The sequence below is a fragment of the Somniosus microcephalus genome, chromosome 8 (assembly GCF_052327205.1).
Source record: "Somniosus microcephalus isolate GS21.2 chromosome 8, FLI_Smic_1.0, whole genome shotgun sequence".
In the NCBI taxonomy this organism is placed as follows: Eukaryota; Metazoa; Chordata; class Chondrichthyes; order Squaliformes; family Somniosidae; genus Somniosus; species Somniosus microcephalus.
Window position 1 is genome coordinate 42,732,432 of NC_140994.1, and position 22,332 is coordinate 42,754,763.

A 22,332-nucleotide genomic window follows, 5' to 3' on the forward strand; every position below is an offset into this window, starting at 1 on the left:
CAGAATGGTCTCAAATTTCATCTGAAGTGATTTTTGTATAAAAAGAAACACGGTAGGAAAAAGTCCTTATGAGATTCACTAAAAAAAAAGATGGATTTTGTGGACTATTCCATCCACTCAACTCCTCAGATATTATAGCAAGAAGGCACAACCGCATATCCTACGCACAGTATTTTACTGCCAATTCGTTGTGCCAGCATGCTACATCACAGCCAAATTCAACATAAAACTGCTACTTTTTCATCCCATCTTTCCATTCTATAAATTACTACAGTACTTTCAGCAGTAACTCCGGGCTTCTCAAGTGCCAATTCAAAATTTTACGCATTGCGCCAGCTGTTTAAGAGAGTCTTATTTACCAAGGTCATTGACCATCACACACAGTCCATCTTTTCCAAGGCACACTAACCTGTTAATGTCTACATTTTAAATATGCAAACTCATAAACATTAACACGTGTTGGCTAACGTCTTGAAGTTTGAGTGAATGCTCTTTACAGCTTTCAAATCACCCACAATCGTCTGACTCGCAACACCCACCAAAACAAGCCTCTGTAGGCCTTTTAATACAGATCAAACAGGATTTCAAAGAGAGTGTAACACAAGGAAGTTCTAAATTCACTGTATTCTTGGAATAAGTGACAGACCTGTAATCTTTCATTTTAACACTGAAGTTCTTCCCCAAGTACAGATATTCCACAGATGTGTGCATTTCCAGTTTTCTGCCACTAGAGGACACTAGTGCACTTTGTGACTGCTGTGCGATGGCATAGCCTTCAGTGGGGTAACGAGGGGAATAATAAGAGTTCTTTATTAAAAACGTCACGGATCATTTTAGGTTACATTTTTGCAACCATTTTAATCACAGCTTTAAGCTTTGTTGAGTGATTGACCTCAGTATGAAAGTTATCATTTTCACAAAGAAGTGTCCGTTGTATGGCAGGATTTAAAAATCAAAATGTATAAATAAAAGAAAATCGAAGCTCAGGGAACCGGTTGCAGTTTGTTTAAGTAACTCTGGTTCCAGGAGAGCAGTAATTTGGAGCTGAACACTGGGAGAGTCTTGTGAGCTGCAGTTATCCAAACTTATTCTTTCCGTTTGAAAACCAGTGCGGTTACGCTATTTCCACTTTTTCCTCCAAACTGGAATTCAGGTGTTGGTAGCTCCTGCAGCATCTCAAATCCTGTAATAAAACAAATAAAAAGAGCACATCACTGTTACTGTACATAGCTACTATATTACAAATAACTGTTACCTCTGGAAAGTCAATGGTGCACTTTAAAACATACTTATATCTATTACAGGGTCCTTAAATGTAGGAGTAGGGGCCAGAAATGGTGTGGCCTAAGTCCGATACAAGTTACTGGCATTCCACATTGTTAAAATGCTATTGTACAGGGGTCCTCCAGAAGCCCTGCATTCATCTACTTTGGCGCAGCAGATGCACCCAGGGACCATCTTGCAGCTTTTCTACTTCACAGCACTGGTGCTGAGGGGAATCAATCTATTTACTGCACTGAAGAAATCCGAGGGAAGCAACGTAAACCTCCTGCCATTCATTGATCTCCTTTAGTGGTCACCTGAGAAAGGTCATAGACAGCGGCCTGGAACATCACAGTTGGCTCTCTTAGGGAATGGTTTGTGGCACGCCGGGGTGGGGGGCAGCTGAACTGAGAGAAGGAAAAGGTATAAGGAGAGTTGAAAATCAAAGATTCCTTACAGAGTCAGGTATTTACACACTTTTGTTCCAGTGTCTTGTTTCAAGCACAGTTCTTCTAACTAAGGGTAATCCACCTGTAAACAGCTTCACCAATTCATGGAAATGGTGCACAGCAAAAAATAAAAATGCCAGAATGGTAAAATATGGTTTTGAAGCTATAGTTCCTTACTTAGCAAATTTCTAGTCTCAAACTTAAAGGCAATAAAGCTGGTAATTTAAAACACCAATGAAATAATGAAAGAAATAATTTACCTTCATTGAAGTGATTGACGAGTTCCTCTTTGGTCCAGTTACAGGATGTTATAAGGAACAGGCCTTCATCCTTCAGAACACAATGCAAGGACTGCCGATAAAAACTCTGTTTTTCAGTTGGGTGGTCAGGACTAAGACTAATGGCATCAAAAGTTCCCTTGTCTACGCAGATTTCATACTGAGAAAGATTAGGAAATGGATGCAAAAAGTCTGCCACCTAAAAATAAGGCAAAGCCATGTTAAGAATAGAATTTCAGATGCTCTAACTGCTCCAGTTTATTAACACAGACTAATGTGGTAGGAGGGGAGGGGGTAACATTCTCCCTTTCGTGTGTTATTGTGGTCACATTCCTCCAGAAACCCCCAGGAATAATCACGTAGCTACAAACAGTAATTATTACTATTATCCATAAATTCATCTATGTGAACACACTTAACTGATTAGCCACCTTGGCAACACAGTGCTGAATGACCTGGACCATTAAGTTTGGGTCCTGTGAATATTTGGCACATTTTTGCCGCAAATATAATCCCCTCTTAAAAGCAGGGTGGTTTACTGTGATAGTTAAAAGGTGTAATTTAATTATGGGCTGCTTACTGGTAGCAAAAATGACTTGAGGTGTAAAGTGTATACATGGCAACAATTTATTATTGCTATATTCACCTGAACTATGAATAAACAATTTGCAGTGTCTTAGATTTCCCTATCATTTGCTGCACTTAGTCATGAGGAGGTGCTGTTACAGGATCAATGCCAGTGTGTTTAAAACAATTGTTTCGTGCCTGTACTGTAACAGCTTGCTTGAGAAGTGCTCAAAATTCTAGCACAAAGGACTTGCAAAGATAAAAATAAACTTGGCATCAGGATACACCTCCTTCATTTGCTATGTTACCAGCAATTAACTTCTGAGCAATGAGTCTATATAATTTATGAGCCAATTACGCCCAAAGACCTATTTTAATTGCATTAACTATGACTCTACATTCCAGCTAACCAAATGTTGATAAATCCTCCTGTACAGGAATGTACAAGTTGACTCCCAGTCCCTTTGAATACTTGAGAGTACAATGTTCAAATTCCTTGTCCACACCATTAACACTTTCACTGAACTCCACCCATACCAAAAACATGAGGAACTCAATGAACTATGAGTCCAAACTTGAGGCTGCCTGCATTGCAGCTGCTGTCTTCTCTGGACATCCTGAGCCTCTCACTGCCCTCTCCTGGTTCTCCCCAACTGTTCTCCACCTAACCGTGCTTGTTCTCCCCATTGCCCTTAGCTCACTTATCTTATCCACATGAAGCCCATCAACCTGCTCTTTCAACCCCCTTCCATCGCAGCTCCTGATCACCCATCTTCACCTATATTTGCTGACATCATTAACCTGTCTTTCTTTTCCGGCACCATCCTCAAAACTTCTGTTTTTTTGCTTGGAAAACTCTTCTTGTAGGGTACGGTAGCCTAGTGGTGACGGTACTGGGCTTGCAATCCAGAAGTCGGGAGTGCAAATCCCACCCATGTGAAACTAAATTCAATAAGTCTAGTAATTTGTGGGCTAGCACCAGAAAATTACCATTAAATTTGCCAGATTGTCATAGAAACTCAACTGATTCACTAATGCCCTTCAGGGAATCCGTTTCCCCTACTTGGTTTGATCTACATATGACTCTGGTCGCACATTATGTGGTTGACTCTTAATGCCCTTAGGGCAACTAGGATGGCAATTAGTGCTGCCCTGCCAGTACTACCCACATCCCAAGAACAAATAAAGAAAACAATGCATCCTAATTTCCTTCACTTTCTTTAACTACTGGCCAATCTTAAATTTTCCATTATTCTCTAAAGTTCTGGAATGTTTTGCAACTATGCTCCTACTTCTGTCACCATTCCTTATTCAAATCAATACAATCTACATATATATACGGCACAGAAACAGGCCATTCGGCCCAACCAGTCCATGCCGGTGTTTATGCTCCACTCGAGCCTCCTCCCGTCTTTCCTCATCTAACTCCATCAGTATAACCCTCTATTCCCTTCTCCCTCATATGCTTGTCTAGTCTCCCCTTAAATGCATCTAAACTATTTGCCTCAACCACTCCCTGTGGTAGCGAGTTCCACATTCTCACCACTCTTTAGGTAAAGAAGTTTCTTCTGAATTCCCTATTGGATTTCTTGGTGACTATCTTATATTGATGGCCTCTAGTTATGCTCTTCCCCACAAGTGGAAACATTCTCACTGTATCCACTCTACCAAAATTTTTCATAATTTTAAAGACCTCTATTAGGTTGTCCCTCAGCCTTCTTTTTTCAAGAGAAAAGAGACCCAGCCTGTTCATCCTTTCCTGATAGGTACACCCTCGCATTTCTGGTATCATCCTTGTAAATCTTCTCTGCACCCTGTCTAGTGCCTCTATATCCTTTTTACAATATTGCAACCAGAACTGTACGCAGTACTCTTAAGTGTGGTCTAACCAAGGTTCGATACAGGCTTAGCATAACCTCCCTACTTTTCAATTCTATCCCTCTAGCTTCTGGCCCACCCACAGTACTGAGACCATACTGATCAAAGTCACAAATGGTATCTTGTACGCTTGTGACCATGGCTGCTCTCTCTCTTCTCATCCTCCTCAACTTCTCTGTTACCTTCAACACCACTGACCACTTCATCTTGCTCCAATGTCTTCTGTGTTATCCATTTCTGCGGCACTGCCCTCTCCTGGTTCTGCTGAGCGAAGGCAATGCAGGCACTACATTGCTGCCATCATCATCTTCCCCTCTGTTTGTACAACCACCTCAGTTGTTTCCTCCTCCTAACTATCTACATGTCACCCTTTGGTGACATTTTCTAGAAGCAGGGGTCAGCTTTCACAAGTATGCTAAGGACAACCAGTTCTATCTCACCGCCTCCTCCATCAACCCAGAGGTTGTTACCACCATATTAAATTATTGTCTGATATGAAGATACCTGAATGAGCCAAAACTTCCTCCAGCTGATGGTTGGCAAGACAAAGCCACACCCTTCAGACACACACTCCCATCACCCCATCTGCTCCAAGCTCCACTGCACCACTATGTCGAATTCTTGTTGTCAATTCACTCCATAGCCTTGCCCCACCCTACCCTACTGATGTCCCCCTGCTTTGTCCCCCTGCACAATCTCCAAGACTGGATTTCTCCTCAAACCTCATTCCCTCTACCATACCACCTCCCTCCCTGCTTTCAAACCATTCCTCATTAACTGGACCTTTGGTTCACTATGCCAGTATTTCCATTTCTCTCCTGTTTTCCCATGCTCTGTGTCTACTGTATCCCTTTCCTCCTTATCAGAGAGATGCCTTCTTGCATGGGAGCAGTAGTATTTAAATGCAAGTTGTTGTTGTCTATTTTTGAAGTTTTAAAAAAAAGTATTCAGAACTGGGATTAGGGTAGACTGGGAATGGCTCTAACAGCAGACTGTGTGACCCCTATTCAGTCTCAGTTGTCATTCAAATTTCAATCCACTCAATTGTCATGTTTCATGTGGTCTCAACTGAGCCACTGGGGGAGGTGTGGGGAAAGGTGTGTGTATGTGTTGGGGGGGGGGGGGGGGGGAGATGACAAGATAACATGACCAGCATCATTGGACCCCGCAGCAACATTAATAGAACCATGGAGAACTTCATCCCATGTACATCATCCCATTCCCACAGCCTGAAGGAAGTGTGGTGGTAGCAGGCAAGTCTGGCAGGAGGAAAAGTTGGTTTCAAAATAAATTAATGAAAGGGGATCGCATAAACCATTTCCAAGGAATTTTAATTTTTAAAAATCTCTCAGGACATAAGAACTAGAAGGTGTAAGGCATTCATAGAATCATTGAATGGTTACAGCACAGTAGGAGGCCATTCAGCCCGTCGAGCCCGTGCCGGCTCTCTGCAAGAGCACTTCAGCTAGTCCCACTCCCCCGCCCTTTCCCCGTAGCCCTGCAATTTTTTTTCCTTCAGGTACTTATCCAACTCCCTTTTGAAAGCCACAATTGAATCTGCCTCCACCACCCTTTCAGGCAGTGCATTCCAGATCCTAACCACTCGCTGCATAAATAAGTTTTTCCTCATGTTGCCTTTGGACCTTCCGCCAATCATCTTAAATCTGCGTCCTCTGGTTCTCGACCCCTCTGCCAATGTTTCTCTCTATCTACTCTGTCCAGACCCCTCATGATTTTGAACACTTCTATCAAATCTCCTCTCAATCTTCCCTGTTCTAAGGAGAACAACCCCAGCTTCTCCACGTAACTGAAGTCCCTCATCCCAGGAATCATTCTTGTAAATCTTTTAGGCACCCTCTCTAAAGCCTTCACATCCTTCCTAAAGTGCGGTGCCCAGAATTGGACACAATACTCCAGTTGTGGCTGAACCAGTGTTTTATAAAGGTTCATCATAACTTCCTTGCTTTTGTACTCTATGCCTCTATTTATGAAGCCCAGGATCCCGCATGCATTTTTAACCGCTTTCTCAGCCTGCCCTGCCACCTTCAACAATTTGTCCACATATACCCACCCCTAAGTCTCTCTGTTCCTGCGCCCCCTTTAGAATAGTACCCTTTAGTTTATATTGCCTCTCCTCATTCTTCCTACCAAAATGTATCACTTCGCATTACAAAAAAAACAGCAGACAACTCAGCTGCTAAAGGCAGTATGCAAATGAATCAAAGGCAGTATGCAAATGAATCATACAGACCAGAAAGTTCCAGGCCACACAAAGAATGAGGACTTTGGCAAGTGGGATGCTACTGTCCTTGGAGCCGTAACCCCAGCAGAAGTCATTGCCTTCACTGGGTATGTGGTGGGTGGGGGTTGGGAAATGGAAGATCATCTTCAATTCACAGTTTGTGACAAGTAAGAAATTCACAAGGGAAGTTAAAAAAGTTCTAGGTAGCCTTGTAGCACAGCACATCGATGCATCAACAAGCTGCACCAGAGGCAATAAGATGCAGGTTCGCATCAGTGTTTCCACACATATCGAGTTCCTAATCTCATCCAAGCCATCTGGAAAAGTGCCGAGTGCAGCCGATATGTTTCTCCTCAGAGGGGGAAATAATATGGGGAGTCAATCCAGACCATATCCACCCCCTCCCAGCAGTCAGTCAGAGAATGATATTACCAGAGACCTCTAGAAGGTTGCTTGCCCACTTCCATGATTGTGAATGCCGTATAGTTCTGGTGGGGGCCAGGGAAGAAAAATAATTAAACAATTTGAGGGAGCGGAAAAAAAAGATACATTTGTAAGAGAAAAAGCTGACAATGGTTTGACTTATCCACTATCATGTTTTAAGTAAAACGAAGTTTGAAGGAAATACTTGCTAAAATCCTTACCTGTAATTTCAGAGACAACACCTCTTCCTTTTCAGCAATGGCTTTAGCAAGTTCCACAGCACTAGATGAATTATCGATTCCAGTCAGGTTAGTAAATCCAGCTTTTGCCTTAAATAAATAAAAAGTACCAACATTCTGTTTAGAATATATTTAGAACATAAAATGGTCTTGCTTTTGGCTGTCTTCAATCTTTAATATAGCTACTTTTAGGAATACTCACACCACCAGATTTTCAGGCTTGAGAATTTTCACATCAGTATTCCTTATATTCTCATTTTTGAAAATTATGAAAATCTCAAGGGGCAAAATTGGGTCGCGCCCCCTTTGGGGCGCTAACTTCGCCGGGGTGCTACTTTTAGCGCCCCGAAAAAGATATCAACCCCGCACCCGAAATTCAATGGTAGCGCCCCAAGAGGGAGGCGGTGCTACTGGAAGTGCTCCCCCTCCCTCTTGGGGCGCTGCGAGTGAATATTACGGTGCTACGTGCCGCAGTGCGGTACTGCAGGCCTTCCTCCCTTTATTAAAGGGGAGGGGCCTAAAGCAGCGCGACCCGAGGCCCAGCTGGGCTACCAAGGATTGGAGTGCCGGCAAAAGAGAAGGGACGGGCTCACGGAGCGCGGCGGGGGGGGACTTCACAGGAGGTCGGGGACAGAAATGGGGGCAGGTGCTGACAGGCGGCCAGCAACAAATATGACCGCCCGACACCTCCCCTTTAACTTGCGCCGCCCCAGCTGCACGTACGCCCCCCTGACACTGTCGGACATAGCGTCCGGCGGTAAGTCAGGGGGCGCTACCGAAGATCGCGGCTGGGGCGCTGTGCATGGCGATGACGTAATTGCCGGAGGCGCAGCGCCGCTGGGCGCTAACCGCCGCTGCTAACCCCCCCCCGGCTGAATTTCGCAGGAGCACTAACAGGAGGCGCAAATCAACTAAATTTTTCCCCCTACAAGTCTAGCATTGCTGCGAAGTGGTTTCTACTTTGCAGTGACTCAAAATTTGCAGCTTCCATTCGGAGTTATGTTTTACCAATTTGACTCCAACGGGAAGTAGTGTGAAATCTGCTGCAGGAGGCAGAATCACATGATTTAGATTTGACATCACATTGAGTATTGCTTCAGTGTGGTGTCAAACCTTGTTTACAAAGTGCTTAGGGATTCCCTTGGACCTTCTGGGAACTTCCTAAATTTTAAATACACTGAGAGTCCGGATGCACCTACCTATGTTCTCAATCTATGGAAATTTTAAAAGCCAAGAATAAAGCTTTATCCATGCATGTGATGACGTACATGTAGAGCTGCGTCCTGGATCCGACAGTCCCAGTCGCAGGTAGACAGCAAGCCAGGGACTGAAAATGCATATGGAAATTGGTATTCACAGTACAGGGGTATAATGTTTTTTAGGAAACAACTTGCATTTCTACACCATTCATTACAGACAGAGATGTCTCACAGCACTTTACAGGGAGGTGGTTAATGAGTGGACTCCAAGCTGGGGGGGAGGGGGGGGGGGGAAAGAGGTTTAGGAGGGGCAAAACCATGGTGGAAGAGGATGGTCTTAAGGAGGTTTTTACAGCAAGGCAGATAACAAAGCAGAGACGCTGAGGGGGGAGGTTCAAGTGAGTTGGGGCAAGTCAGTCGAAGGAGTGACCACTAACACTGGAACAGGGAACAAGAAGTAGACCAATGTTAGAGGACCAGGAGGTGAGGATAAGAAGATCAACGCTATTGGAGTCTGGCAAGGACAAGGGTAATGGGGATGCAGCTGTAGAGTGAGTAACAGGCTAATTTAGGTTACGATGAATCAGAATTTATTCCAATGTTTTTAGATTAAAAAATATACTTACTAGTTCAACCAAAAAAACACCATTTCCTGTCCCAATATCCAGCAGGGCAGTATCCTTTGGGAATTCTTGCATTTCCAACCATGTTATTACACGATCCATACTTCCTTCACCAAACCTAAAGGACAACAGAGTTGTGACTGTTGTTGACCAGTAATTATCTCCAAGAAATTAAAATCTGTATTTATTGTCACAGATTGATGCACGAAATAAATCTATCAAACAACGGGCAACCAAGTAAGCAGTAAACCATATTATCTGCGAGATCTATAAAATAATAAATTTATTGAATTCAATTTATTGTTCAGTTTCTTTTCAAAAACAATATATATTTGAACTTAAAAGGCAGTAAATTAAAATGTCAATTTAAAAAGTTTTTGCAAATTTATTTAGAAATCTTCCTTTTTCTTCCCGCCCCTCCTCTCCTATCCTGGAGGTGCTGGGATAAAATTCCAAAGACACTAGCAGCCCTCCGAGCCTTTGCCCGGAGTGCCCATTTTTCATTTCTGAGCCTAGAGAGCGAGCGAGCATCAGCAGGTTATTCAATAGTGGAAGGAGTCACAACCAACCCAGATCCTGCCCTCACACAGACACTTTTTTCCCAGCTAGAGTCATTAAGTAGTAATTAAGAACATGAAACCTGGATAATTTTTCCCCTCCACAGACCAGGGATTGAGAGACCAATTGTAGTGCTTGTGCTGTCTGTGAGTAGCTAACTCGGCACAAATTGTGAAGCCTTCTGATCTGCTTACTAATGTATTTACCCACTAAATTATAGGGGAACCTTTTGTGAAGATTTATATCTTAACATAAGTATTTCAAAAACATTGTTAAAAGCTTAAAAAGGACACCATTAGATGCAATGAAACGCTCAAAGTGAACACTAATCTACTAGTGACCACGAAATTTAGTCATGGACCAGATATTATAGAAGAATGTTCTAATTCTTAGGCAGTCCCTCAGAACCAAGGATGACTTGCTTCCACATTAAAAATGAGTTCTCAGGTGACTGATGAGTCCAATGCGGGACCTACAGTCTCTGTCACAGGTGGGGTAGACGGTGGCTGAAGGGGCGGGTGGGTGGGGTGCTTGGGTTGACGTGCGTTCCTCCCACTGTTTGCGCTTGGCTTCCGCTTGCTCCCGGCGAAGAGACTCGATATTATAGAAGAATGACCAGTTCAATGGATCACTGAAAATATTTCATGCTAGTAGCCCTTCATTGTATTCTGTTTGTAAGTGCAAGAAACCTATTGTGAAGTTTTATAACATCTTTCCTTCAACAGTGCAACAGGGAAGTAAATTTTTTGGTCTCTATTATGTTGACGGAACAGTAATAATTGCTGCAGATAAAATAATAATCAGTTCTACTATAATGTAATGCAACATTTTACTGTATCAATTTTTAAAATAATTCACATTATTGAAGGAATATTTCACAATTGGAGTTTATAAGAACGTAATTCTCAAACATTTCCAAGTTAAAAAAAAGTATTTTTGAAATATTCTCAGCAACGGCCCTCAGAGACTTACACTGGTCACTGATTTTGGTGCGAGGATTCTCAACTGGGCATCCAAATTCATGTACATATTACAGTCCCAGCCATGGTATTGCAAGATTTTGAAGTCCCTTTTTTTCCATTTTGAAGATATACATTCCCTTAAATAGCCAGTCGGGGGGGGGGGGGGGGGGGAAAGAGATATATGAAGATACCGCCACTGACCCTCATCTAAGGGTTAATATTCTTTCTGTTTTGCTTCTTACCAAATCTCACCAACATCGCCTGAATCACGAAAGGACTGCAGCTCCCTTTCATAAGCACGGTCCCAACTACAAGAAGATACAGAAAAAAAATTCTCAGATATTTAAAACTAAAACCAAACCTTCACTGCAACAGACTGGTGTGAGACAGAAGAGCAGATCAAAACACGGGTTAATTTATTCAAAGATAAAATGCTGTAATTACATTTTCTCAAAAGAACTATGCTATCGTGCAGACAGTTTGGAAGAGCCCATTCTGTTTCCAATGATTGCATTTTTGGTATTACCCACATTGTTGCAAGAGGCATGCATGTGCAGTGGATTGGAAAGCTGATACTCAGTGATGTCATTGCATTGCACTAAAATAGACGAGCCAACATAGCAATTATGTATTTTCCAAGGAAGTTGAATTATTCAAAAAGTAGACATATAAATACCCCAAAAACACTTCGATTTAATTGTAATTTCAGCTGGGTGAAGTCTGAAGATATCATGACTCTTTGAGATGATCAACCATTAGGCAAAAGGAACTGGACTATTACAGCCAATTCAGAAAAAAGACTTGCATTTATATAGCGCCTTTCACGACCTTAGGACGTCCCAAAGCGCTTTACAGCTAATGAAGTACTTTTTGAAATGTAGTCACTGTTGTAATGTAGGAAACACAGCAGCCAATTTGCGCACAGCAAGCTCCCACAAACAGCACTGTGATAATGACCAGCTAATCTGTTTTAGTGATGTTGGTTGAGGGATAAATATTGGCCAGGACACCGGGGATAACTCCCCTGCTCTTCTTCAAAATAGTGCCATAGGATCTTTTACGTCCACCCGAGGGAGCAGATGGGGCCTTGGTTTAACGTCTCATCTGAAAGGTGGCACCTCCAACATTGCAGCACTCCCTTAGTACTGCACTGGAGTGCCAGCCTAGATTTTGTGCTCAAGTCTCTGGAGTGGGACTTGAACCCACAACCTTCTGACTCAGAGGCGAGGGGGCTACCAACTGAGTCACAGCTCAGAATAATACAATTTTAATAGCAGCCTCAGTCCACCCCCCTGGGAGCACATTATAGAGGCATAGAAGTAATATATCCCCTTCTGTACCCATCCCTATCTGACCCAGGATTTTATAACAACAGGAACATGGTACTATGTGAGACATTGTATTATTCTGCTGCTAAGCTGTAGCTCTCTTTTACTTGGCCTACACTTTCAATCATAAAGTCTAATTGTAAATAGGCAAATCCTTAGATCAATTACTGTTGCTGAACAGCAGTTGGTGAGGGAAGTTTGCACATTGGAAGGTACATGTAAATTTCCACATCAGAAGAAAACAACATGCAATAACTGCCTTTCTTTCAGCTGAATTCCAAGATATTGCAAGGGGTGATGAGCAGTTTGTGCTGTAATATTTCACAAATTAATTTGCAGAATTTGAGAACTTTTAATCTATGAAAGTTATGTTTGTAGCGTTTTGTAACTTTTTTTTGTTCACAGGATGTGAGCAATGCTAGCAAGGCCATTTATTGGCCATCCCTAGATATCCTGAAAAGGTGGCAGTGGGTCTTCTCCTTAAACTGCAGCAGTCCTTGCGGTGATAGTGCTCCTGCAATGGTGTTAGGTTCAGAATTCCAGCGATATATGTCCAAGTCAGGATAGTGTCTGACTGGAAGGGGAACTTGGAGGTGATAAGTGTTCCCACCACATTCCTGCTCTTGTCCTTGCAGGTAGAGCTCGCTGGGGAGAGAGATTCTGTCAAATGAATGTTGCTACAGTGTATCCTGTAGATTGTACATACTGCAGCCACAGCGTCCTGGTGATGGAGGAGCTGGATACTGAGTCCAGTGGCAATAGGCTACTTCATTGGCAGAGCTACAAATGGAGCTCAACGCTAGAACAGTCAGCGAACAGTCCCAGTCCTAACCTTACGTTGGAACGAAGGTCATTGATGAAACAGCTGAAGATGGTTGGGCTGAGGACACTATCTTTAGTCTGTCCTACTGTCGTAGTGCCAAACTAACGATTAGGGTGTCCTCACTGTGGAGACAAAACTTTGTCTTCACAAGGACTGTGTATCAGTTGTGGTACGAATGCTATCATGGACAGATTTGTCTGCAACTGGTAGGCTGGTGAGAACCAGGGGTCACAGTCTAAGGATAAGGGGTAAGCCATTTAGGACAGCGATGAGGAGGAATTTCTTCACCCAGAGAGTGGTGAACCTGTGGAATTCTCTACCACAGAAGGCAGTTGAGGCCAATTCATTAAATATATTCAAGAAGGAGTTGGATATATTTCTTAAGGCTAAAGGGATCAAGGGATATGGGGAGAAAGCAGGGACAGGGTACTAAATTTGGATGATCAGCCATGATCGCATTGAATGGCGGAGCAGGCTCGAGGGGCCGAATGGCCTACTCCTGCTCCTATCTTCTATGTGAGGACGAGGTCAAGTAGGTTGTGTCCTCCTGTTGGTTCCTTCACCAGCGGATGCAGATCCAGTCTGGCAGTTATGTCCTTAAGGACTCGGTCAGTGGTGGTGCTGCCAAGCCACTCTTGGTGATGGACATTGAAGTCCTCCACCTTGAGTACATTCTGTTACCTTGCTTCCATCAGAAATTCCTCCAGGTAATGTTTAACAGGGACGGACACTGATTCATGTAGGGGGATGGGCACTGGGTAATGATAAGCAGAATGTTTCCTTGACCTTGTTTGACCTGAAGCCGTAAGATTTCATAGGTTCTGGAATCAATGGGCCACTCCAATGCAACAGTATCCCCCTGTGTCCTCACGTCTAGTTGGCAATGGGAGAGGACATAGCCTGCGATGGTGATCAAAGAGTCTGAGATGCTGGTTGATGGATATTATTCTGAGTACAACTATGCAAGGCTGTTGCTTAACTAGCCTGTGGTACAGCTCTCCAGTACCCAGCTGTTCGTGAGGAGCACTTTGCAGTGTCGGCTGGGCTGAGCTTGCCCACGTCTCGTCATGATACAATGCCTGGGTGTTGCCTTATTCTTGAATGCGGTAACGGATATTTACAACTAAGCGGCTTGCTCTGCCACTTCAGAGGGAATACCAGTCAGCCGCGTAGTATCGGACTGGAGTCACATGGATCATTCTTTCCTGAGTTGCCATGAACTGTACAGTCACTGACAGTCATGTTAGTGAACAAATTTCACTAAACTTCAACAAGTACCACGTTATATGTAATCACTTTTCATTGCACTGAGTCAGTTGTCAAATGCAGCCGTAACTTCACAATTGAAATACAACTTAATAAAAAGTAACCAGTAACACATACTACTCTTTAGTTCCTAACTCGGACGGTTGGAATTCATCTTTCGCCGGGGGCTGGTTCTCAGCGGCTGCTTTCTTCTGCCTTTCGCAGCCATGTGGACTCACGGCATCTTCCATCGCGGCTGACCTAGGAAGTCGAGCTGATCGCTGCAAAGAATTGCCGACAGTAAATAGTGAGTGTGACTCGCCAGGCCGTCGCCATATTTATGACTGGCAGAATTAATGCTTTCGGCTCCCCTTCCCCATAAAACTTCAGAAGTTTGGGTTGCAGATCCTTGGTCAACCACCGCCTGATCCAAAATAATTGAAATGATAGTTGAACTGTACTAACAGTTAAAGTAAAGGAACATCTATTTTGCATGTACAAAAAGCAAAATACTGCGGATGCTGGAAATCTGAAATAAAAACAGAAAATGCTGGAAGTTTTCATTTTGCATGCCCTGTTTTTGATTAACCTATGCAGAGCTCTAAACATGAAGCAGGAAGGCATCCTCCAATTTTATTTTTGTACTAGTGAAGATGCCGGCGTGTTGTGGGGGTGACTGTCACCCTGGTTTGACCATGTCCCTCTGTGGAGATGGCCCAGCATTCTCTCTTCCATTTCTCCCCCCCCCTTGAGTGATTGCACAAGTTTAGGAGATCGCAGCGTGGAAAATATGATTCTACATCATACCATTTCTTTGACATAGTATATTGGAGCACCACAAGATAAGCAAAATATACTCAAGAATTTTCAAGTGAGAATTTCAAACATCTAAAGGTTATGTTATCAGCATCTAAAATCCAAATAAAAAGGCTGGTATGAGAAACATAGAAGATAGGAGCAGGAGTAGGCCATTCGGCCCCACGAACCTGCTCCGCCATTCAATGAGATCATGGCTGATCATCCAAATTCAGTACCCTGTCCCTGCTTTCTCCCCATATCCCTTGATCCCTTTAGCCTTAAGAAATATATCCAACTCCTTCTTGAATATATTTAATGAATTGGCCTCTACTGCCTTCTGTGGTAGAGAATTCCACAGGTTCACCACTCTCTCGGTGAAGAAATTCCTCCTCATCTCTGTCCTAAATGGCTTACCCCTTATCCTTAGACTGTGACCCCTGGTTTTGGACTCCCCGACCACCGGGAACATCCTTCCTGCATCTAGTCTGTCCAGTCCTGTTAGAATTTTATAAGTTTCAATGAGATCCCCTCTCATTCTTCCAAACTCCAGCGAGTATAAGCCCAATCGACCCAATCTCTCCTCATACGTCATTCCTGCCATCCCAGGTATCAGCCTGGTGAATCTTCGCTGCACTCCCTCCATGGCAAGAACATCCTTCCTCAGATAAGGCGACCAAAACTGCACACAATACTCAAGATGTGGTCTCACCAAGGCCCTGTACAACTGCAGCAAGACATCCTTGTTCCTGTACTCAAACCCTCTCGCTACGAAGGCCAACATACCATTTGCCTTCTTAACCACCTGCATGCTTACCTTCAGTGACTGGAGCACAAGGACACCCAGGTCTCGTTGCATTTCCCCATCTCCCAATCTATTGCTGTTCAGATAATAATCTGCCTTCCTGTTTTTGACACCAAAGTGGATAACCTCGCATTTATCCACGTTATATTGCATCTGCCATGCTTCTGCCCATAAGAACATAAGAAATAGGAGCAGGAGTAGGCCAATCGGCCCCTCGAGCCTGCTCCGCCATTCAATAAGATCATGGCTGATCTGATCCTAACCGTCAATCTACTTTCACAGAACCATCTCCTGCATCTAACAGAATTAGACACACGAAATAGGAGCAGGATCAGGCTACACGGCCCCTGAGCCCGCTCCGCTACCCACAGGGCCATGTCCGATCCAAACCTAGACTCGTCCAAATTCCTGCCCGCTCCCCGTAACCCTTAATTCCCTTTACTTCTAGGAAACTGTCTATTTCTGTTTTAATTTATGTAATGATGTAGCTTCTACTGCTTTTTGGGGCAGCATATTCCATGCTGCCCCAATCACCCAACCTGTCCAAATCATACTGGAGTTTCTCAGCATCCTCCTCACAGCACACACGCCCACCCAGCTTTGTGTAGTCTGCAAACTTGGAGATATTACATCTAGTTCCCTCGTCTAGATCATTAATATATATTGTGAATAGCTGGGGTCCTAGCACCAATCCCTGCGGTACCCCACTAGTCACTGCCTGCCACTCGGAAAAAGACCCGTTTATTCCAACTCTTTGCTTTCTGTCTGACAACCAATTCTCTATCCAAGTCAATACCTTGCCCCCAATCCCATGTGCCTTAACTTTACAAGCTAATCTCTTATGTGGGACCTTATCGAAAGCCTTTTGAAAGTACCTCCACTTCCATTAGACTACCAAGGCACTGTGGACAGATTAACTACTGCAGACCATTTAATTCAAACGCAGCACTAGAGTTCAAAATGATATTCCCATGAGGCCAAAATGTTTAAAAAAAAACATACACGTCACACCAGTTGTCAGGGGGCTCTTACCTGCCAAACTACCAAGCCTCAGCTGCAACCCATCGCCAGATCAGATTTGCCCCCTACATCCCTCCCCATCAATTAAACAGGGCTAAGATGTTCAAAAACACCTGCTCTTGTTGTGGTACCAAACACAACGACAGTGGGGAAATTCTAGTCTGACATTAACCAGATGTCAAAAGAGAAGGACCATCCAAAGTTACACTTTGTTGAATAACCAACAGCTGGCCCCTTTCGCTTTGAATCCAGACTTTCGGCTCCATGACTGGTGTCTGCAGGTCCTTGGCTGGGAAGAAATGGGACCTAAATGTCAGCAGCAGTGGGAGAATTTCTAACAGGCTAGGTAATACCTAGAGCTGCAACACTGGGGATCAGTTGAGAGATTTATGATCAAGCCACAGAATTGGGCACCTTTCCAAGAGGACAGAATGTCACTCGCTATAAGGGACCTTGCTTTTAGCTGTTGTGTGGATGAACCTTTATCAAACACTGGTCCAGCCACAACTGGAGTATTGTGTCCAATTCAGGGCACTGCACTTTAGGAAGGATGTGAAGGCCTGAGAAGAGGGTGCAGAAAAGATTTACAAGAATGGTTCCAGGGATGAGGGACTTCAGTTACGTGGATAGACTGGAGAAGCTGGGTTTGTTCCCCTTGGAGCAGAGACGGTTGAGAGGAGATTTGATAGAGGTGTTCAAAATCATGAGGGGTCTAGACAGAGTAGAGAAACTGTTCCCATTGGCGGAAGGGTCAAGCACCAGACGACACAGATGTAAGGTGATTGGCAGAAGAACTAAAGGTGACATGAGGAAAAGCTTTTTTACGCAACGAGTGGTTATTGTAATGATCAGTAACCTGTCATTCTGGAATGGTACACTAGGTGGTGCTGTATGTATATATAAGAGTGGGCTACCCATGATGCACTAGGCTACCCACAAGGCAGCAGTCAAGATGGAGGCCTCTACAGATACTGTACCTAGTCCACATGTGCTCAATAAAGTGTCTAGCAAAAGCTAGCTGTTCTTAATAAAAACGACTAGTTATTAATGAACATAACATGGTACCAGGATTGGTAAGATCTGCTGAATATTGTGCAACGCGACATGGAGAATTTGAAGCCACCAGAGCGTTTGAAACTCACAGGAAATGTCGACTACAATTGGCAGACTTTTAAACAACAATTCGAACTCTACATTGCTGCCATCGGGTACGGTACGAAGCCAGATGCAAGGAAAATAGCGTTGCTGCTCACGGTTGCAGGCCCACAGGCGATAGAGGTATTTAATACATTTGTATTTAATCCAGAGGAGAACAGAGAAAAATTAGACGATGTGCTAAATAAGTTTGATACACATTGTTCTCCCAAAAAGAATGAAACCTATGAGAGGTACATCTTCCGTTCTCGGACACAGCAGCAAAATGAGACTTTTGATAGCTTTTTGACTGATCTGAAACTGAAAGCACAGACATGTAATTTCTCTGAGCTGAAAGCATCCATGATTCGTGACCAGATTGTGTTTGGTATTCATGATAAAAAAGTCAGGGAACGTCTGTTGAGAGAAACCGAACTAACATTGGAAATTGCTGTGAAAATATGCCAAGCTAGCGAGCTAGCTCAAAAGCATGCCAAGACTTTCAGTGAAATCAATGATGATGCGATTGCAGTAAGTGCTGCTGTCAGTGCTGCGTCCTACAAGGGGAAGAAACATGGGCAGAACAGAAGTGAAAAGCAATCGGAGGAAGGAATTTTTAATTGTAAACGCTGTGGTTACAAACACCAGTTAAAACAATGTCCAGTGTTTGGAAAAATGTGCACAAAATGTCATGGAAAGAATCACTTTGCCAAACAATGCTTTTCAAAAGTAAAAACTAAGAAAGGGCAATGAGTTAATGTAATTGAGGACACTGATTTAAGTGAGACATGTTTTGTAGAAATGGTGTCATGTGACAATATCAAAAAGGATACAGAAAATGTGCAGCCCTCAGGAATTAACAATGCTGAACATAAAGTTAATGCAGTAAAAGAGGACAAATGGATGATCCCACTGCAGGTAAATGGAGCATTAGTTACATTGAAACTAGACACTGGGGCAAAAGCAAACTTAATCAGTATGAGTGACATTAACAATATGAAAGAAAAGCCCAAAATACAGAAAAAGTCAGTACTACTGAAGGACTATAATGGACAGAAAATAGATAGCTTAGGTGTATGCAGACTTAAAGTGACAGTCAAAGACAAAGTGCATCATCTCATGTTTTCTGTTGTGGCTGAAGGACTTGATTCACTACTAGGTGACAAAGCTTGTGAGGACTTAGAACTGGTCAAGAGAGTCTACCGTATAAACTGTGCCATAAGCAGACCAGATGACTCGGTGGATTCTGTAGTGAATAATTTCCAGGATGTGTTCAAAGGATTTGGAGTTCTACCATTCACTTACAAGATCCAGCTAAAGGAGGATGCTCAGCCAGTGGTACATGCTCCACGAAGAGTTCCAGCACCCCTGCGTGACCGGCTCAAGAATGAACTGGACAGAATGACCACACTAGGAGTCATCAGGAAAGTCGAAGAGCCAACAGACTGGGTTAACTCCATGGTATATGTAAAGAAAAAGAACAATGATCTAAGAATATGCATGGATCCAAAGGACTTAAATGCAAACATAAAACGTGAACACTACCAGATTCCCAAGCGAGAAGAAATCACCAGTGAAATGTCAGGTGCCAGATACTTTACAAAGCTCGATGCCTCACAAGGATTTTGGCAACTAAAACTGGATGAAGAGAGCACCAAATACTGTACCTTCAACACACCATTTGGCAGGTATTGTTTCCTCAGAATGCCTTTCGGGATAATATCTGCATCTGAAATCTTTCATAGAGCGATGGAACACATAATTGAAGGTATGGAAGGAGTTCGGGTCTATGTTGATGACATCATCATCTGGGGCTCCACACTGAAAGAACACAATGAGAGACTGACTAAAGTGCTACAGAGTATATGCCGGAATGGACTGAAGCTCAACAAAGCCAAGTGTCAGTTTAGCATCCAGGAAGTCACTTTCCTAGGAGATAATCTATCTGGTAAAGGAATAGAGCCAGATATGGAAAAAGTAAACGCCATACTCAAAATGCCCCGACCCACTGACAAAAAAGGAGTGCTACGCATCATGGGGATGATAAACTTCATTGGAAAGTTCATTCCTAACTTGTCAGCCAAGACAGCCTGTCTGCGAGACCTGCTACGTAAAACAAATGAGTTCGCATGGACAGAAAGACATGAACAAGAGTGGATAAACCTCAAAACAGTGCTGACAACCACACCTGTACTCACCTTCTTTGACCCAACAAAAAGAATCAAAGTGTCAACGGATGCATCAAAAGATGGCCTAGGTGCGGTCTTGCCAGAAGCAGAGGGTGAAGATTGGAAGCCTGTTGCCTATGCCTCCAGGTCTATGACTGATACTGAGTGTCGATACGCCCAGATTGAAAAGGAATGTCTAGGCTTGGTAGTTGGACTAGAAAAGTTTCATGGCTACATATATGGACTTCCCACCTTCACAGTTGAGACAGACCACAGCCCACTGGTTGCCATCATAAAAAAGAACCTGAATGAGATGTCTCCAAGGATTCAACGACTCATGATGAAGCTGCAAAGATATGACTTTGAACTGATCTACACACCAGGCAAATACATAGTGTTAGCAGATGCACTATCCCGAGCACCCACAATGAGTCATGTGAGCTCTACTGAACAAGACGTGGATGTTCATGTGAGTATGGTCACTGCTGCGCTGCCCGTGTCAGACACAAAATCAAAGCAAATAGCAGAAGAAACAGTAAAAGATTCAGTATTACAAACAGTAATAGAGAACATTCATCATGGTTGGCCAAAAGGTTCCTGTCCAAAATATTTTCACATAAGGTCAGAATTGAGTGTCGCAAGTGGACTATTACTAAAACAGAACAGAATAGTCATTCCACAGGCTCTACGTCAAGACATGCTCAAAAGGATTCATGAGGGACACCTCGGAATTGAAAAATGCAAAAGGAGAGCAAGAGACACTGTTTATTGGCCTGGCATAAATAAGGACATTGAGAACATGATAGGCAAATGTGAGACATGTCAGAAACACCAAAACAAACAAGCAAAGGAACCAATGATAGTAGCTGACATACCAACAGCACCATGGCAAAAGGTTGGTATGGACCTTTTTCATTTAAATGGTAAAGACTATGTAATAGTGATTGACTACTATTCTAACTATCCTGAGATGGCACTGCTCTCAAGCACCACAGCAAGCAGTGTCATAATGCATGTGAAATCCATCTTCGCCAGACATGGAATTCCCAGGATTGCCATTAGCGACAATGGTCCGTGCTTGAACTGTAAGGAGTGGCCACAGTTTGCAGCACATTATGACTTTCAACACATCACATCCAGTCCTTTGTATGCTCAGTCGAATGGTAAGGCAGAGAAAGGTGTTCAAGTTCTCAAGCAGCTACTGAAGAAAGCGACAGAAAGCAAGTCTGATCCTTATCTCGCCCTGCTGAGCTACCGAGCCTCACCTTTAGACTCTGGTTCTTCACCTGCTGAACTCCTAATGGGTCGCAAGTTGCACACCACGCTACCCTGCTGTGCAAAAGAAAAGCAGAGTAAGGAACTGAGACAGAGACTTCAACTGTTAAAGCTGAAACAGAAATCATACTATGACAAGTCATCCAAAACTCTGAAACCATTGATAAGGGATGATGTTGTCAGGATTGAGGATCCAGATGCATGGAACAGGAAAGCTACAGTTCTTGAGGAAATAGGACCAAGGTCATACACTGTTAGAACTGAGGAAGGACAGATTCTCAGGAGGAACCGCCGTTCCCTCCTAAAAACACAACAGACTATCGAAGAGCAAATCGATAACAATGCCGCAACTGAATCTTGTCACTCACCACCAGAACAATCTAACACAAATACACATACAGGCTCTCATGAAAACACATCAGACCTACCTGTGCTGAGAAGATCCACACGTGAAGTAAAAAAGCCTGATAGGCTTAATCTTTGAGTACAAAGAAAACTTCATTGAAAATGTATTGACTGTTGAAGATGTTTATGTTGTTATTGATTTTGATTGATAGATTTTGTTTAACCTCAAAGAAAGGGGGATGTAATGATCAGTAACCTGTCATTCTGGAATGGTACACTAGGTGGTGCTGTATGTATATAAGAGTGGGTTACCCACGATGCACTAGACTACCCAGAAGGCAGCAGTCAAGATGGAGGCCTCTACAGATACTGTATCTAGTCCACATGTGCTCAATAAAGTGTATAGCAAAAGCTAGCTGTTCTTAATAAAAACGACTAGTTATTAATGAACAAAACAAGTTATGATCTGGAATGCACTGCCTGAAAGGGTGGTGGAGGCAGATTCAATAGTAGCTTTCAAAAGGGAATTGGATAAGTACCTGAAGGGAAAAAAATGCGGGGGAGTGGGACTAGCTGAAGTGCTCTTGCAGAGAGCTGGCACGGGCCGAGTGGCCTCCTCCTGTGCGGTAACCATTCTCTGGTCCCAAAGGCCCCGCTTGACGTGAGAGCCGGGCCTCAGTCTATATAAAGAGCAGCGGGGCGGAAGTTGGGTG

General features: G+C 43.4%; 1 protein-coding gene across 2 annotated transcripts; it reads right to left on the reverse strand.

The window, feature by feature from the left end:
- Positions 1 to 793: 793 nt before the first annotated feature.
- On the reverse strand, positions 794 to 22,332 carry eef1akmt2 (EEF1A lysine methyltransferase 2). 2 transcript variants are annotated; one of them, XM_085994632.1, is made up of 7 exons: positions 21,703 to 22,143; positions 14,216 to 14,358; positions 10,924 to 10,989; positions 9,165 to 9,279; positions 7,322 to 7,429; positions 1,973 to 2,189; positions 794 to 1,183 (listed from the first exon to the last, which is right to left on the reverse strand). In XM_085994632.1, exons 2-7 carry the CDS (start codon positions 14,326 to 14,328, stop codon positions 1,086 to 1,088), a joined length of 717 nt encoding a protein of 238 aa, XP_085850758.1. In that variant the 5' UTR covers positions 14,329 to 14,358; positions 21,703 to 22,143; the 3' UTR covers positions 794 to 1,085. The 2 variants fall into 2 exon arrangements, with proteins under 2 accessions (XP_085850758.1, XP_085850759.1); XM_085994633.1 differs by lacking the exons at positions 14,216 to 14,358; positions 21,703 to 22,143 and adding an exon at positions 22,159 to 22,332.